We start from the raw sequence: 12,098 nt of genomic DNA, 5'->3' as shown, positions 1-12,098 counted from the left end.
CAGGAGGCAACCAGACTCCCTTCCACCCCCATTCTCCAATATGAACACTCTACTTAGCCTTATTTAAGCGAGAAAGCTCTTCTCTTCACAGGGAAACTCAGGTAGGACCTTGGACCTCCCTGGGTCTCCATTTTTTGGTGTATATTATGGGGCTGGGAAGGGGGAAGATCTTAAATTTGGATCCTCCCTGAGGAACATGATGTCTCACTTACCGGGGAAGTCTGCACCCCAAAGTCACTGCCAACAGGGAGAAACCACCACGGACATCACATCCCAGAGCCCCGAATGACCGGAGCTGTCCCGTGTACCCTCCAGGCCCAGTGCCCCAGTTACCCCTGAACACCTCTGGACATCATCTCTCCATTTTACAGAAGATGAAACTGAGGCCCAAGAGAGCAAGACTGCAAGGGAGATGACTACGGGATCTGTTCAGCTCTCCCTTCCTCTTCTAGAAACTGCTTGGTTTCTACACCACACCAGCCAGGAGTTCACACGGTGGCTGCCATGTTCTCACAGACCCAACCCTTGGCCACAGTGGAGTGATCCAGCAACCTCATCTGGAACTGGGCCAGTCAGCTCCCCTGATGCATTTGTCAGCCTGGAACTGGGAAGGAGTTCTCTGGTGGAGGCGCCACAAGATAGAGAGGTAGATGTTGTCTGCCATGGGATGCAGATTCAGCCAATGTCTGTCTGTCTGTCTGATTCCTGGTTTCTGTTGTTGCCAAAGCCAAGCCGCCTAGCTACCATTCCCCCTCGGTGGTATTATGATAGATCTTTGTTGGTTTTGCCCATCCAGGATCCCTTTCCCTCATTTTGATGAAAGCACCCACTTTCTCTTCAGGAAATTACGCCACCGTCTGTGTCCTGGGGAGACCGTCTGGGAGTTCCTCCATCCTGCCCCCAGCCATGGAGTGGGCACATGACCCAAACTAGTGCAGCTGACTCAGTTCTCTGGGGTGTCTAGCTAGAGCAGAGTGATGTCACTCAGGCATTTGAATGGCAGGCCCCTCGCAACGTGACGCAGGGGCTCTAAGTGCCTCCATCCCCACGTTGCCCTCATTCCTATCTTTCTCAAAACCTGGTTGTGTAATTTGACTTTGATCCAATCTAGTATCTATCCCATGCAGCCATGTTTTGCTGAAGTTTTCCAGAGTTGGATTCTCTGGTTTGTAACCTAAGGCTCCTAACTGAGAGAGAAATTGGAAGTGGAATGGAGTTCTGCGCCACATCCTGCAGGAGGTGTGGGGTAGTAAAAACAACTGGGCCTTCCTGGGGCCAGGGAGGGTGCTGTGGTGCTTGGCCCTGGACAGCAGCCCACGGGGTGCAGCAGCAGAGGGCCGGTTCCTGTATTACCTGGTATCGCCTGACCCCCGAGAATGTGGCTGTCAGAGAAAGGGCAGCTTCTGACACAGTTCGGTTTTAAGGCGATGAGGAATGCCCAGGCTGGGGGACAGAATGTTGTGTTCCAGCTGCGTGGAGTAATGTAAACGGAAAGTCAACAAAGCAAGCCCAACTTTAATCCTGTGTGTGTGTGTGTGTGTGTGTGTGTGTGTGTGTGTGTGTGCGCGCGCGCGCGCTGGGGAGAGACACAGAATGAAATGTAGAGCGTTTCTGTGACCACCGTGAAAGAACCTCACGACTTGCTGCAGGGCTGAGATCTCCAAAAACCAAAGTTGACAACTCATCGTGCAGGTTGCTGAGCCGACAGGCCTGCTACGCTCCTGTGCGGCTTCTGGCCAATGGAACGGCCGCGCAAGGGGATGTGGGAGACACCCGAGGCCGTCTCCAACACTCGGAGGAAGCAGTCGCCGTCCTCCCGATGGAGAAGGCTCCCAAGGTCCTGCCTGCTCCGGCCACCCCTCAAGGCCACTAGCTGGAGGGTGGGGATGAGTTTTGGCCTGGAGGGTGAAAAACAGACTGAGTGGGAAAGAATCTTGGACCCATACAGAACTACGGAAACTGTTCATTGGTACCAGCAGAAATCTGGGGGGTATCTGTGGGGATGGATTTTTGCGGGGCTTGGTGAAGGAAGGGGCATGGACTGTTGGACCAGACCGATCTCCTCGATGTGGATGAGTGGATCAGGGGTCCTGCGTTCTCTGTGCCAGCTCCAGCAGCTGCCTGGGTTCTGACCATTGATGGGTTGGCCAAGGCAAACCTGGACCGAATGCTGGCCCACGTGAAATGAAATTTAAAGGCCCTAAATCCCTTGGCATCATATAGAGGAAGGGACTCGAGGATTTCTGGACAGGAACGCTGGATTGGATTTATTTTGTGCCTCCTTCCCATAAATATCTCTACAGCCCTCACTGAACCCAGAAACTTCACCTTTGCTTTTGAGGAAAGTCTGCATCAGGCGTGCTTGGTGAAGGGCTCCCCAATCTCCCTGGGAAGGAAGGAAGCAGAGGTGTGGGAGGCCAGGCGTTGGCATTTAGGTGCCTCAGAAATTAAGTGAAAATGGTCGCCCTAATATTCAGGAAGTTCCGAATGAGGCAGGATCTCTGCGGGAGGACCCGGAAACGATAGAGCTGACCACCAGTCTGACTTAATTGCACCACCAATAAAACATAAGAAACAAAGCGAAACAAAGCGAAACAAAGCAAAACAAAAAAATCAAAAACCGACCATCACCTAACACCGAGGCTTGAGTTCCTTTATTGATCTAAAGCCCCTTGAATGGAGGATACACTGCTTGCCCTCGGGGAAGGTCTCTGCCATACTCCCACCCGAGTGTAATGTGAACGTTTCTCTTGCCTTCTCCAAAAGATCCCCACTTTGGCTCCCTGACCCTCGGAGGCCATCATAGTATAAAAGGCCAACAGATCCGACTGAGCAACCGTTTTGAAGTAGAAAACTCAAAGCAGTACCACACCTTCGGGGAGGCTGCGGGGACAGCCGAAGACCCTGGAGGGTGATGACTCCTGCAAACACCATTAGTTTCCCCTCTTTGGCTGGTGCAAAATTCGATGGGTCTTGGAAAATGGCAGTGAGCTATTTTAATCAAGTGGCAATTCCCATTTCAGCTGCTGGGTTAGATACGCGGTCCTCGGTGCAGTCCCTGGAGCTCATATGCGTCTATTGGTTTCATTTTCTATTCCAGAAACCACTGGAAACATTCTGCTATTAGTTGGAAGGGATAACAGTTTTCCTTTACTGCTCGACTCAGGGATAGCTTCGTTCGCAGAGCTGCACCGGAAAGACTCTGATTGTCCTATTCCACAGGATATCAGACCGACCCACTACGCTGATTCAATCACATTAATAGGGCCTGGAGAGCACAGAGTGTGCTTTGGGTTACATATAGGATAGGTTCCTGATGTTAGAAACATTTTTTTAAACTGTGTGTGTGGGAAGGAGTGAGTGTAAAGTGTGCCGGGGGGCAAAGAGCCAGAATGCAGTGGACATCTGCTAGTTTGCCTGACAACCTTCCCCTTTATGTTGGTGGCGCCGCATGACCTTTTCTTTGGGTAACTAACATTCTTCCATCCCAGCAGATGTTAATCCAGGTGCCTTGTCCTCCATCCCCAGCAACGGAGAGGCACGGGACCAGAGCTAAGCAAATGAACCTCTCCACTGGGACTGGAACGGTGAGCGGAATGACACAGGGGAGGAAGGTGAGGGAGGGCTGAGCATTAAGCTGGCAGTGTCTTTAACAGAAGATTCATGAGTCCCACCACTGAGGGCCCCAGAGCTCCCCTCATTCCTACATGTCTTGAAGCCTGGTCAGTCAGCTTTTCCTCCGACTGGGTGAATTTCACCGATACCCTTCTGTGGCGGGCTGAATGGTGGTCCCAAAGATATGTATGTCCACATCCTAGTCTCTGGAACCCATAAATGTTACCTTATTTGGAAAAAAAGTCTTTTTGTAGATGTGATGACATTAAGGGTCAAGATGAGATCAGCTTGGATCAGCTAGGTGGGCCCTCCGTGCCATCAGTGCATCAGTCGGGTCCTTCTGCGAGAGAAGCGCAGGGAGACTGGCGCACACAGAGGACAAGGTGACTTCATGACCGAGGCAGAGAATGGAGGGACACAGCCATAAGCCAAAAACACTGGCAGCCACCAAAAGCTAGAAGAGGCAAGAAGACTCATGCCTGGAGCCTCCGGAGGGAGTCTGGCCCTGCTGACACCTTGATTTTGGATTTCTGACCTCCAGAACTGTCAGAGAATAAACTTCTCTTGTCTTAAGCCGTCAGGTTTGTGGCATTTCATTATGGCAGCCACAGGAAACTAATATGCCTTCCAGTAAATTCTTTCTTTTCCCATAAGATAGTTTCTTCTTTTAAGATTTTTTTTAAAGATTTATTTATTCACTTTAGAGACCGAGCGCAGGTACAAGCGTGGCGAGGGGCAGAGGGAGAGGGAGAGAGAAACCGCAGGAGACTCGTCACTGAGCTCGGAGCCCAGCACGGGGGCTCGATCTCATGACCCTGAGATCATGACCTGAGCCGAAACCAAGAGTCAGACACTCAGCTGGCTGTGCCGCCCAGGTCAGTTTCTGTTGCTTGTAACCAGAGAACCTTAGTGGTAACAGTTGTTCATCACTCCAGTTATCTGTAATGAATCACTCTTTTTGACCAAGTTACTTCCAGCTGGATTCCTGTCACTTGCACCCTGTGCCAAACCCACCACTGGAAGCAGAGAATGTGGATTCAGAGTTGCTCCACGTATCCCCCACCCTCCCCGTTCACCCAGAAAGCACGCCAGGCAACCAGCTCCGGTACAGCCAGAGACAGGTCCCTGGGCCCAGCCACTTATTTGCATAATCGTTTTCTTTGACGCCTGGGAGTGGGAGCGAGTTGTCGCTTTTTTGCCAGGACAACACCTAACCTGGTGATGGATGCAGGCCAGACCATTCTCCCCTGAGCTTTCCCTCCACTAGCTTTAGGGACCTGTCTGTGGGATTGGAAAGTCTGGAAGCTCTCTGGCTCCTTAGTATGTTCAGCAGTTTGGCAAGGGTGGGCAAGCAGCCCTCCCCTCTCTGTGCCCCGACCTGCGCAGAGCGGGGCCTGGACTTACACGGGGAGCATGCGAGAGGGCCGGCGTGCAGGCAGGGAGTCCCCAGCAGTCCCTTGGCTCAGCTCCAGCCCCTGCCCTGTCTGCACATGGGGGCCTACACGAGGCCCACACACATGCCGTGCCCTCTGCTAGGGAACACTTCCTGGAACCCCATTGCCTAATTAACTGCTTATCCATATGACAGCAGCTTAAACTGTCACGCTCAGGAAAGTCTTCTCTGACCCCGTTAATGGTCCCTGCTACATGACGTGCTCCTGGCTCCCTGTGCCTGGTACAGCTATTAACATATTTCTGTGATCACTGGATTTAAACCCATCTCCCTCCCTAGTCTGTAGCTTCACGAAAACAGGGATACGTGTTTTGTTCCCCATTGTATCTCATGAACCTGGCAAACAGTCAATGAATCAGAGTCCAGGTGTGTCAAGTATATCTGAGAAGTGGCGATGTGTGTGTGTGTGTGTGTGTGTGTGTGTATGTGTGTGTGTGTATGTGTCTTGGGGGCACACTATGGGGAAACGGAGAGAACATGCCTCCCCCAAAGGCATCCGAATTAAAAAAATATACTAAGGGGCACCTGGCTGGCTCAGTTGGTAGAGCATGTGACTCTTGATCTCAGGGTTGTGAGTTCGAGCCCCACGTTGGGTGTAGAGATTACTTAAAAATAAAATCTTATAAATAAATAAATATAAATACACACACACACACACACACACACACACACACTGTTCAGCTAAATAAAACATGTCTGCAGACCACACATGAAGCCCCAGCCTGTGAGTCTTCCAAAGATATTTGTTGACTGAATAAAGTAAGGAGGAAGGGGAGACAGAACTGGGAGAATCTTCTGTTCAGTCTTGTCCACACCCTCTCAAGGGCAAGACCTCTGTCTGGTCATTTCCTCTTCCTCCCAGCGCTCGGCACACAGTATGCTGTACGAATCAGCTGATCCATGAGTAGTAGTCACTAAATACCTTCTCCTTGGAAGCCTGGGTTCAACCAATGTCTTCCATGTTGAAGCTTCACATGGCAGGACAGATAGAGGTGTAGCCAGGTGATGACAGTACAGTAATGGGTGTTCGAGGAACAGTATGTGAACAAGGCTATGGGAACCCTTGCCTCCCCAAATCCTCAGAGGATTCAGCAGGTGAGCATAAGAGATATGCCCCCAGCAAGGACGAGGGGGCTGGAGCTGGCCGAAAGGGGCAGAGGTCTCAAGCATCTGCCTGGATGATAACTCAAGGTAGGGCTGGAGGTCTGCACGGTGGGACGAAGAGAACTGCCAAAGTCAGCCTGGGGGGACCCGGGGGTCACATGTGTCCATGCATAGCAGCTCCTTCACCACCAACACTTCAGAGTTGAGCTGGCTTTAAATTAGTGACTCCCTGCGACATTTGCCTTTCACTTCCCTCTGGGGCCCAGGCTGTGACCACCTGACAGAGGGGCTGAGATCTGGAGATGGGGCAGGGGCGTGTCCACTTCACACATCAGGTCCTAGGATGGGACAGGCCAGGGCCCTTCAGAGTCTGCATCTCAAGCCAGCCCCGGCAGGAAGCCGCAGGGCTATTGCTTGGCAACTGTTACACGCCAGCTAAGGCAGCGGCTCCTCTTCCTTCCTCCCAGACCTCATCTTTGAGAGCTGCTCTCGTTGGAAACTTCTGGAAGAGAACCACAGCTGAGGTGCAGCACTCCTCCATCTGAACCCCCTGTCCGGTCCTTTCCCTAGCCCTGACAGAGCGTTTGAACCTGACGGATCAACTCTGGAGATCCGTGAACCCCCTAAAACCACATGCGAACTTTGTGAGGGCAGAAGAAAGACGGCACGCAAGGAACACCACAGCGAGCCTGGATTCCAAACTTGGCTCCACCGCGTCTAGCTGGGTGACATTTGGGCAAGTCCTTGCACCTCTCTGGGCCCCAGTTTTCTCATCCTGTGACACGAATGCGAAGGGCTGACAGGCAGGAGGTGCTCAGGAACCGTTAGCGGTCTTTCGACTTCCCCTTTGGCGCATGCCTGCTGCACGGGGAGCTTGGACGTCCCTGTGTGAGGTTCTCTGGGGTGTTCACCAGGCTTCCAGAACCTAGGGCAGCACTACCCTGGCCTGGGCCTTTGGGAGGAGCGGACCTAGCCTCTGGGTGTCACCCCTCAGGCTGGGGCGAGCGTGCCTGAGCAGTCAGGCCACTGTGAACGCCGTAAGCAGGGAGGGATCTCTGCCGTTTCAGCTGACTGTAGGGGTGTGGGAAGGGGGATGCCAAGCCTTGCTTTAGTAAACCCGAGAGTCTGCAGGCCCACTGGGGGCCTGGGTCTCCAGGTCTGTAGACCTTCCCTCCTGGGAGGTCTCACGGGACGTCTCCAGAGATACCTCTGACACCCCGTCGACACTGCTCAGCAGGTCCTCAAACTCCCGGGGGTCGCTGTTGCGCACGGCGGCCTCCAGAGCCTTCTGGCGGCGGTAGAAGTGAGAGAACTTGTTGAAGATGATGGTGATGGGGAGCGCCACCACCAGGATGCCCCCAAGGATGCAGCCCGAGGCTGCCAGCTTGCCGGTCACCGTCACGGGGACCACGTCCCCGTAGCCCACGGTGGTCATGCTCACCGTGCCCCACCACCAGCAGGCGGGGATGGTGTCAAAGCCCACGTCCTCCTCCTTCTCAGCTGTGTAGGCCACACCAGAGAACACGGACACCCCCACGGCCAGATAGAGCAGTAAGATGCCCACCTCACGGTAGCTGTGCTGGAAGAGAATGTAGGAAGCCAAGTCAGAGCTGGGTGGGCCCGCACACCTAATATGGAGCATATGGGGGAAACTGAGGCCCAGAGAGTAGAAGGGGCAGGTCCAAAGTCCTAGAGCAAAGTGGAGTTGGTGCCAAGCAAGACCCAGGTCCCTCGACTCCGAACTAAGATCTTTCAACCGCAAGAGGCAGCCAACTGCCTGGGCAAGACCACGGGCCTAACTTCTGTGGTCCAGGATGCCTGCTAAGCCACAGTGGTTTCTTCCAAGGCAGGGGGAACCGGTGGCACCAGCCAGGTAGTAACAAGCTTGTGACTGTCACACAGTAACCGAACCAATGGAGAACCACAGTTTGTACTCCACAAATGCAAAGGGTTGGTTTCATGTACTTTCGGCTGGTCTAGCTCCTCTCTGACAAGTACAAAACACGTTCTGCCTCTCGAGAAAGCTGATAGAATATATGTTCCCCAGACAGCCCACTGAACGCACCCGCCTGCGGGTATATATATCTGCTCTGCCCCTGAGGCCAAGCGATGGTTCTCAAACAGGGCAATCTGCCCTCCAGGGGACATAGGGCAATGCCCTTTTTTCCTTAAGATTTTATTTACTTATTTGAGAGACAGAAAGCACAAATGCAAGGGAAGGGCAGAAGGAGCAGGGAGCCCAACATGGGGCTCAATCCCAGGACTCCAGGATCATGACCTGAGCTGAAGGCAGATACTTAACCTACTGAGCCATCCAGGCGCCCCAACATAGGGCAATGTCTTTAAACGTCTTTGGTTGTCACAAATAGGACAGGTGTGCTACCGGCATCTACTGGGTAGAGGCCACAGATGCCGCTAACCTGCAGTGCACCCTGCAGCCACCCCCGCCTTCACACACACACCGAAGAATTCTCTCCCCAAACGTCAGTAGTGCTGAGGCCGAGACCCCTAGTCTAGAGCTGTCGTTTCCTAGTCCCAAACTGTAATGGGTGGAGGAATCATGTTAGGATCTTGTTTAAAAGGCAGAACTCATTTGAGTGGGTCGAGGGCAGGGCCAGAAATTCTGCATTTCTAGCAAGCTTCCAGGTACTGAGAAAGCTGCTGCTGGTCAGCGGCCTCGCTCTGAGTAGCCAGGAGTCTTACACCCGAGTCTCGGGCCCTGGCAGCCTCAACCAATATTCTTCTCGCTCCTTGCAGAAAAAGCCGGTGGCACCAGGCCCTGGCTCCCTGCATGGCTGGAGGCAAGGCAGAGTTCTGGGGTGAAGGCATCTTCCCTGAAGAGATACTGAGTTCAGGGATGCGCCTAATGGAATTCCCTGTACCTGCCCACTGCCCCAAGATTCTCCTTACATCGCCCCGCCTATACCCAGCATCCTGGCTGCCTTGCCACGAGGGCATGAAAAAGGCTTCACGAAGCCACGGGTGGCGGGGGTCTCCTAAGGATCCTCAGGAGGGCTGCCCAGAGCTTTAGAAGAAAGAGCGGGAGGCGCTGGAGTCAGGCACAGCTGGGTTCTTCTCTGGGCTCTGCAACTTACTGAGGAACCTCCGACAAGTCCTGGAGCCTCAGTTTCCATATCTGTAAAGTAGTGACAATAATCCTTGCCCCAGCTTGAACCCCTCACAGGCTCCATCTCCTACTACCTTGGGATAAAGTTCAAAATCCTGGGCCAAGAGTCCATGGCCCTTCAGTACCCCATTCCACCCACCTCTTCAACCTCATCAACGGGCACCCCTCCTTTCATGTCCCCTCCCCATGTTCATCCTGCTCGCTCTCCAGGCCTTTGTCCAAGCTGTTCACATTTCCTCTATCCCCACGCCAGGCTAAGTTCTCCCGCTCAAGGTGAAGCTTGCCAGAGCAGTGATGCACCCCCAGGGCAGGGCCTGGCACAAGAAGGGTGCTCAGTAAATTGCAGCCAGGCTTTAGAAAGCCAGCTCTCCAACCTCAGGTTCTTCACCTACGGGAAGGGAATAAATAACCGCATCCTCCTGAGGAAGTTGTCCTGAGACTGAAATTGATAATGGATGTAAAACTGGCACAGAATTAGCACTAAGTGTTAGTTCTGGGGCTGCTGCTGGACTTGGCCTGTCAAGGGTGACCTACGATATCTGTGCCCCCCCCCCCCCCCGTAATGCCAGAACAAAGGCTCAGCGGAGAAGCCAGTTAGCATCCTGCTTTGCAAATTTCTCACTATGTATTATCTGATGTTTGACAGAGAGACTCAAAGTGACCTTTGTCTTGTGTTTTTGGTTTTTTGTTAAAGAAAGAAAAGCAAAGCCCTGCCTCTACATTCAGTTTTCACCCCGGGAAAGAGCCCTCCCAGGGCTGTTGGGAAGGGCAGACGGGATGGGAAATGTACACCCGGTGTCCAGCCCGGTGCCTGGCGCAAAGAATGTCGCCTGGGTTCACTGTGTGCCTGGACACTGCGTGCCTCTAAGTTCCCCTGCCAACCTGCCCTTTGGTCACTGTCGCCGCCCCCCTCCCCGCTCCCCCGCCCCTCTCTCGGGCCCCAGAGGCCCTACCTTGAGCGTGGCCCCCAGCGAGCGCAGCCCGGTGGAGTGGCGCGCCAGCTTGAGCACGCGGAAGATGCGCATGAGACGGAACACCTGCACCACCTTGCCCAGGTCGCCGAGGTCCTCCCCGCTTGCGCTTCCCCGGTCGCCGAGCGCCATGCCGGCCAGCAGCGTAAGGTAGAAGGGCAGCACCGACACGATGTCAATGAGGTTGAGGGGGTGGCAGAAGAAGTTGCGCGTGCTGGGCGCCAGCAGGAGACGCGACGACACCTCGAAGCTGAACCAGGCGATGCAGAAGTACTCGAGGTGCCGCAGCACCGGGTCGTCGCGCACGCCTTCCAGGCCGCGGCCCGCAGCCACCGCAGCCACGGCGGCCGCCGCCTCGCGGGCCTGGTACTCGGGCAGGCTGTGGATGCACATGGCGGCGATGGAGGCCAGCACCACGCCGATGGAGACGCAGCTGAAGAGCTTGCTGGGCAGCGAGTAGCCCGGGTTCTCCATGGTGAGCCACAGGCGGCGGCGCAGGCGGCCGCAGCGCGCAGCCCCGTAGCGCGCCAGCTCGCGCTGCACGTCGGAGATCTCGTCGGGGCACGGGTCCACGCTGCTCGGCGTGTCGCTGTCCTCGTCCCAGTCGCGCGGCCGCGCCACGCGCCTCTCCAGGTAGCGCGCGCGGCAGCAGGCGGCCAGCGCGCTCTCGCCCAGGCCCCAGTAGTCGGCCTCCTGACCGAAGGCGAAGACGCACAGCTCGTCGAGCACGTGCAGGCGGCCGGTGCGGTAGAAGTGCAGCAGGCCCAGGAAGAAGCCCGGGTGCCGGTCGAAGTAGAACTCGCGCGCCGCCGCGTCGTAGTCGTCGCACAGGCGCCGCGCCTGCTCCTCGGACGCCGCGGCCTGCAGGCGGCCCAGCCGCGTGCCCGGGAAGCGCGCCAGTGCGCGTGCGCTCAGCCGCCGCCGCACGCCGCCCACGTTCACGCGCAGCGCCTCGTCTCTCCGCCGCCAGGGCACGCGGGCGCCGGGCCCCGGGGACTCGCTCACCATGGCCTGCGGATACGCGGAGGGGGGTGCTGGGGTGGGGGGGCGGTCCCCGGGACCTGCCTTCCAGAAGGCCAGGTTTAAACCCCTTGTCCCCTCCACCAGCTCTGGTGTGCAGTGGGCGCTTGGTAGATGTCAAGTGCCCTCTGCTCTCAGTCAGGCTTGGGTTTCGCTCTCCCACCGAGAGCCTTGGTCAAATCACTGAGCCTTCCCACCCCCATTTCATTTGCACAGAACAAATGCTGAGATCTGTCTTGGGGGGATTATGAAAGTGACTGAATGGCAGGATATCCTGGCACCCCGGGGGGGGGGAGGTGTGCTCAGATAGGATATCTCCCTTTCCCAAACTTGGATTTTCATATGCCAGGGGCTTACTGTGGGATCTTGGACACACCATCAATCTGATCCTCAGTTTCCTACTCTGCCAAATGTGGATAGTAATGCTGACCACCCAGGGGTGTTGGGAACATCAATATAGACCGGTAATTCTTAAAGTGTGTCCCCTGCACTGGCAGCATCAGTGCCACCTGGGAATTTGGCAAAGATCCAAATTCCCAGCTTGCTCTAGCCTTACTGAATCAGAAACTCGGGATGGAGTTCAGCAGTCTGTGTTTTAACAAGCGTGGAGAGTGATTCTAAGGCATGGTCAAGTTTGAGAGCCGTTGGCTTAGACCATTTACGGCATCGGTGGAGTCAATCAGATGGAACATTCACTTTCTTCTGTGACAGAGGCAAGTCATGTCACCTCCCTGAACTTCTGTCAAGTGGAGATAAAAATAGCCACCTCCAAGTGTGGTTAAAAGATTAAATGACCTATTGTGTTTAT

The 12,098-nt window shown here is 54.8% G+C and overlaps 1 protein-coding gene across 1 annotated transcript; it reads right to left on the bottom strand.

Annotated features, from left to right (window-relative positions):
• Positions 1 to 7,280: 7,280 nt before the first annotated feature.
• KCNS1 (potassium voltage-gated channel modifier subfamily S member 1) lies at positions 7,281 to 11,286 on the bottom strand. The gene is made up of 2 exons (XM_045804503.2): positions 10,253 to 11,286; positions 7,281 to 7,751 (listed from the first exon to the last, which is right to left on the bottom strand). The coding sequence occupies exons 1-2, from the start codon at positions 11,276 to 11,278 to the stop codon at positions 7,281 to 7,283; spliced, it is 1,497 nt and encodes a 498-aa protein (XP_045660459.2). The 5' UTR covers positions 11,279 to 11,286.
• Positions 11,287 to 12,098: the final 812 nt, after the last annotated feature.

The sequence above is a fragment of the Ursus americanus genome, chromosome 22 (assembly GCF_024610735.1).
Source record: "Ursus americanus isolate L20-20 chromosome 22, mUrsAme1.1.p, whole genome shotgun sequence".
Taxonomy (NCBI): Eukaryota; Metazoa; Chordata; class Mammalia; order Carnivora; family Ursidae; genus Ursus; species Ursus americanus.
This window is presented reverse-complemented; position numbering and strand designations above follow the sequence as displayed.